The following is a 4978-nucleotide window of genomic DNA, read 5'->3' as shown; positions in this document are numbered from 1 at the left end:
TTGCCTCCGTTCTGTCTGAACGTGATCGAATGGGTGAAGCGATGACTTTATAATTTTATGCAAAAAGGTGCGGGGATTGTGAAATCAAGCGATGCCCGCATATTACGCATATTTTTCTCGGAAATATGCGATTATTGCGGTGAATATGCGGGATATGCGCATAATCAGCGGCATTTAGTGATTATTGGAGTAGAGGTAAAAGTATTGGAAATTGGAAATACTCATGTAAAGTACAAATTACCTCAAAACTGTACTTAAGAGCAGTACTTGAGTAAAATGTACTTCTTAGTTACTTTACACCCCCGGGTTCTTGGTTTACCTGCAATCCTAGATTATTGCTATGCATTGGATGCATTACCTTGTGCTGTCCTTGCTCATTGTAATTCTCTCTGGATTAAGCCTGCGTCTGCTAAATGCCAGCGTTTTAAATTGAGTATTGTCTGTCCTTCATTGCAGACACATTGAGAACTGGACGGGTCTAGAATCCTTAAGGGATGTGGACATGGAGCTCTACACAGGACTGCAGAGACTGTAAGTACACACACGCACGCACGCACGCACACACTTTTCACTACATACAGTACCATGCAATGTGTTCTTTATATAAACTGTTCGTGGGCAAATTGTTCCTTTCATGAATCAGTGATTCAGTGTTGATGAACCATGAATGCTAACATGGACATTTTTTTTCCTTTAGCACTAATTGAAATGTCGGTTATTCAAACCACTAATTATATGCCAATTTAGGTCTTACATTTCTTTCTATTTTTTATTACTGCTTCAGCAGGAAGCAGTCACTGAAACTGCACCTTTTCCTGCCTTATTTTATACCACATGTCCTTATTCTGGCTATGCCACAATAGGGCCGAAAATATTCAGTGAAAATAGTAGATCCACAAGCTCCCAAGCTTTGAGAGCTTGTAGATCTAGAGCGTTTATTTTCGCCAAACAGATTTGGTGAAAAGGATGGGAACCAAGACCCCCTGGGGGACCCCACTCAACCAAGTATAGGCTTTAAGTGGATTTTAATTAATCTTATCACAACCTTTCTTATATTTCAAATATCCTCTTCATAATCTAATAAAATCTATTGCCTGTTTGGCAGTGATTCTCTGTGGGACTGACATGATGAGTTCATGTGATTAATATAGACCATAAACATGAGAGTAAAATAAGGTCATAAAGTACATAATGATGGTACTGTAGATGCTCATCACAAGTTATAAAAACGCAGAGATATTGAAATTGCGTAATATACAGGGGGCACGGTGGCGCAGTCAGTAGTGCTGTCGCCTCACAGCTAGAAGGTCCTGGGTTCGATTCCCGCCGGGGGACACTGTGGGTGCTGGGGGCGTGTTCCCTCCTCCGCGTCATCAGTGCCCACACCCTAGGTGGGGTTGGCAAAAGGGCCTTTCTGTGTGGAGTTTGCATGTTCTCCCCGTGTCTCCTAGGGTAGATACCCTCACAAAAACATGCAGTAATCCTGGTCTCTATAAAGCCTCACCCCTGGCCAGCCGGGGCGCCTGATGGAGGGGAATGGAACTGGTTGGAATAACGTGTTCCTTCCACGCGCTACGTCCAACCGGGGGAAACTCCCCCTGTCAGGTGATAAGGAGCGGCCTGCTCACTCTTCATGCATTGAAGGAAGCATGAGCTCAGTTCGGGGCCCTCCCCAGGTTGGCAGAGGGAGAGTAGAGCCCAGGATCACAGCTTAGGCAATTGGCACCGGGTGAAAAAAATGGGTTACAAAAATCGTGGGATAAAAATTTGAGAGAAAAAAAGAAATTGCGTAATATGTTTACTAGGGATGGGTATCGTTCACCTTTTAATCGATACGATACCTTTTTCGATACCTGGGAATCGATACGATACCTTTTTCAATACCATTTTCGATACTTTTTATTTATTATTATTATAATTATTATTTGCCTTTTTCTATGGGCTATTTTATAGACTTTGGATCATTATCATAATAAAACATTATAGGCTATTGTCGGCTATTTTCACAGTAACGAGTGTAGCCTACTAAAGCAGTCATTAAACTTTCAGTAGCCCAACTGTTACAAATGCGACCGGCAAGGGGTGCATTCAAAAGTATCGAAACAAGGTATCGTTCGTTTTTTACGTGAACCGATACTCGATAGTATCGACGTCAGTGAATCGATACCATTAAAAGTATCGCCGACGATACCCAACCCTAATGTTTACCCAGCTGTCAAAAACATAACTTTATTTGGCAAAACCACAAAGGCTTCTAATTTTTTTCCCCTTCCCAATTCCACTTTTAGCATTAAAAGAAAACATGATGATCAAACAATTCTATCCAACTACTCAAGATCCAGTCAAAGCACAGTAGCAATATAGAAGTTAAGAGAAAATTTTAAATCTACACCCTACAGCCTACACCCAACATCAGCTCACTTTATAAACATAGGATTGACTACGAGAGAGAGAGAGAGAGAGAGAGAGAGAGAGAGTATAGTTGTGTGCTTGTAGATCGTCTAATTTCACTAGTTTTGTGCGACAGTCTTATATGGTGAAGCAGGGCTTCAACATACTGTACAAATTTGAAACTTTCTGCTCGACAGTGAGGCTGAATCTTTTTTTTTCTCTGATCAATGGTCCCTCGACGTGTCCCTCCAAACCATTATCATAGCCAAAGCCAAAAAGGGAGAGATGCTTTCCCGCTTTTAATGGATCAAACCCAGCAGTACATGGGAAACCATTATGCCAGACCTATCTCATCGTCACTGTCGGGCAGAAACCTCGTATGGTAAAGCCTGGTTCATCACACAAGACTATTGCACAAAACCAGTGAAAATAGCTGATCTACAAGCACACAACGCCTCACGGTGCGAGGCGTTGTGTGCTTGTAGATCGTCTATTTTCACTTGTTTAGATCATTTTTTAAACGATAAATACAAAACGAACGGTTTTGGACATACAAGGTTTCCATCCGACAACAACGTTATCTTTGTATACTCTCCATCTCTCTGTCTCTATCCCCTTCACACCCAACCGCGCACACACACACACACACACATACTGTACACACATGCACGCACACAGAGTTGCATTATACACTGTTGGGGTGACTAAGCATTTACATGGCATAGTTTAAATGTAGCTATTTGTTTTCATGCTCACAGCTTGGAAGCTCCACTAATTGGGGTATAATTAGTGGCGTTGTTTTTTTTTCTTTCGTTTTATTTGGTCACACAAACATATTGTATTCTAATTGGTGGTAACAGTAAAAGTGAATGTGTGACCATGATGCTACTGCTGTGTCTTGTGCATCTGCTGAAACATTGGTAAATGTGTTGGACCTATAAAGTGCAGGACGAACGGAGAGCAGACTGGACAACAGTGGTGGAAACTGTGTTTAATAGCCTATAGGCCGCTGCACAGTGACCGAAACAACACAACTAAAACTAGTCTGCAAGGACCAAAGAGCACAAACAACAAACTCACTGGAAATCAATGTAGGGGGAAATACACCACACATGACTACAGCAGTGCCTTGCAATGCATTCAGTCATTCATTCAGGTGCATCTCTTCAATTAACGGCAAACTGGATCGGTTAAATGAGAAGAAGTGGAGTTAACCTAAGTCCTATATGTCGTTGCTGTTGGCAGAAACCTTGTCAACGTTTAATGTATTCTTTTAGTAAACCAAAGTTTCACAACAGGTACGTTGCACCGCCGATTCGACTGATATGCCCATGTATGGAGATCCCTGATGTCATCAGTATATGTCCATACTGTACATGGGCATGCCACCTTGTGTGCCCATATATGGAGCTGACTGATTTATTTGCACCTGATGCCATGACGACACATTGAAGTTAGACAACACACTCCATATTTGGGCGTAGCTGCATTGAATACTCCTTATATGGAGTCATGGTGACATGAGTGTGATGTCAGAGGTCCCGCATTTTTGAGCGGTGCTAACTGCTCTACGTCTGTCTTTGTGTGTAGGTCTCTATGTTCGTATGAGCACGGAATGTCTGTATGAGCACAGAACTCCATTTATGGAGATAATAGGCAATTACAGTACACCCTACATGAGGTTGCTGCAGAACTAAGAGAGTCATTTAACTAAATCACAACACTGACACCTGGCACCATGTTGAAACACACGTGTCAGAGTGGTCTCATCTGATGGTTTACTCCACCATTGAATGGAGATTAGGGAGGCTTACCAAGGTCTCTGAACTGACACCTCTGTTAACCAGCTGTATTGAGGGGCATCCAGGTGGCTTTGAGGTGCAGCCTTCATGTGCTACGGCAGGCCGCCAGAGGCCAGGGTTTGACGCCTGCCTGGCAGTGGTGCCTCCGGTTTGGCCCGGGCGCTTCTACACACATTACGCGGCCGTGTACGTGGGCAGCTAGGCCTTTTTGTTGGCCTTGTAGTGACTCCTGAGTGTCGAGAGGGGAAGATACAGTAGAATTAACCTTTTTTGAGTGGTGCAAACCGCTCCTATACAATACATTTAACTTAAAGGGCCATTTCACCTCTGGGACAACCCAATCTTATTTTATTGTTGTTTGGGAGACGATCAACACAATCCTGAGTTATTTTTTGTGTTCAATCTGTGTTTTTTAAAATTTTAGTATTTCACCATGTACTAGTGATGCGTTTTGCAGAATATGATGCAAAACGCACCACTAGTACATGCTGAAATACTAAAATATCTCAAAACACAGATTGAACACAAAAAAATTACTCAGGATTATGTTGATCGTCTCCTAAACAACAACGACCTCCATGTATGGATAGACAAATGTATTAGACCAAATGTATTTGGGTGGAGGGGGAGGGGGGGGGGGCTCTATGTCCTCCCACCGGGGGCTCCTCACTGGTGCTGTACAGTAGGTGAGTCAGTAGGATACAACAGCAGTGACAACCCACAGAAATCAAACGGCATAACTAAATTGGGGAGAAGAAACAAAGCGGGGTATTTGTGCATCAGTG

General features: G+C 42.8%; 1 protein-coding gene across 1 annotated transcript in view; it reads left to right on the top strand.

The window, feature by feature from the left end:
* LOC308294397 (NT-3 growth factor receptor-like) overlaps window positions 1-4395 on the top strand; it is a gene marked incomplete at its 3' end in the record, with an annotated part of 65459 nt that extends 61064 nt beyond the window's left edge. Inside the window, exons 2-3 of the mRNA XM_080737130.1 lie at window positions 457-531; window positions 4239-4395. Of these exons, the coding sequence (XP_080593256.1) occupies window positions 457-531; window positions 4239-4395 (232 nt within the window). The remainder of the gene's footprint in view (window positions 1-456; window positions 532-4238) is intronic.
* Window positions 4396-4978: the final 583 nt, after the last annotated feature.

The sequence above is a fragment of the Nannobrachium achirus genome, assembly GCF_963921795.1.
Source record: "Nannobrachium achirus genome assembly, chromosome: 11".
NCBI lineage: Eukaryota > Metazoa > Chordata > Actinopteri > Myctophiformes > Myctophidae > Nannobrachium > Nannobrachium achirus.
The sequence above is the reverse complement of the archived record's forward strand: the minus strand, read 5'-3'. Positions and strand labels throughout refer to the sequence as shown.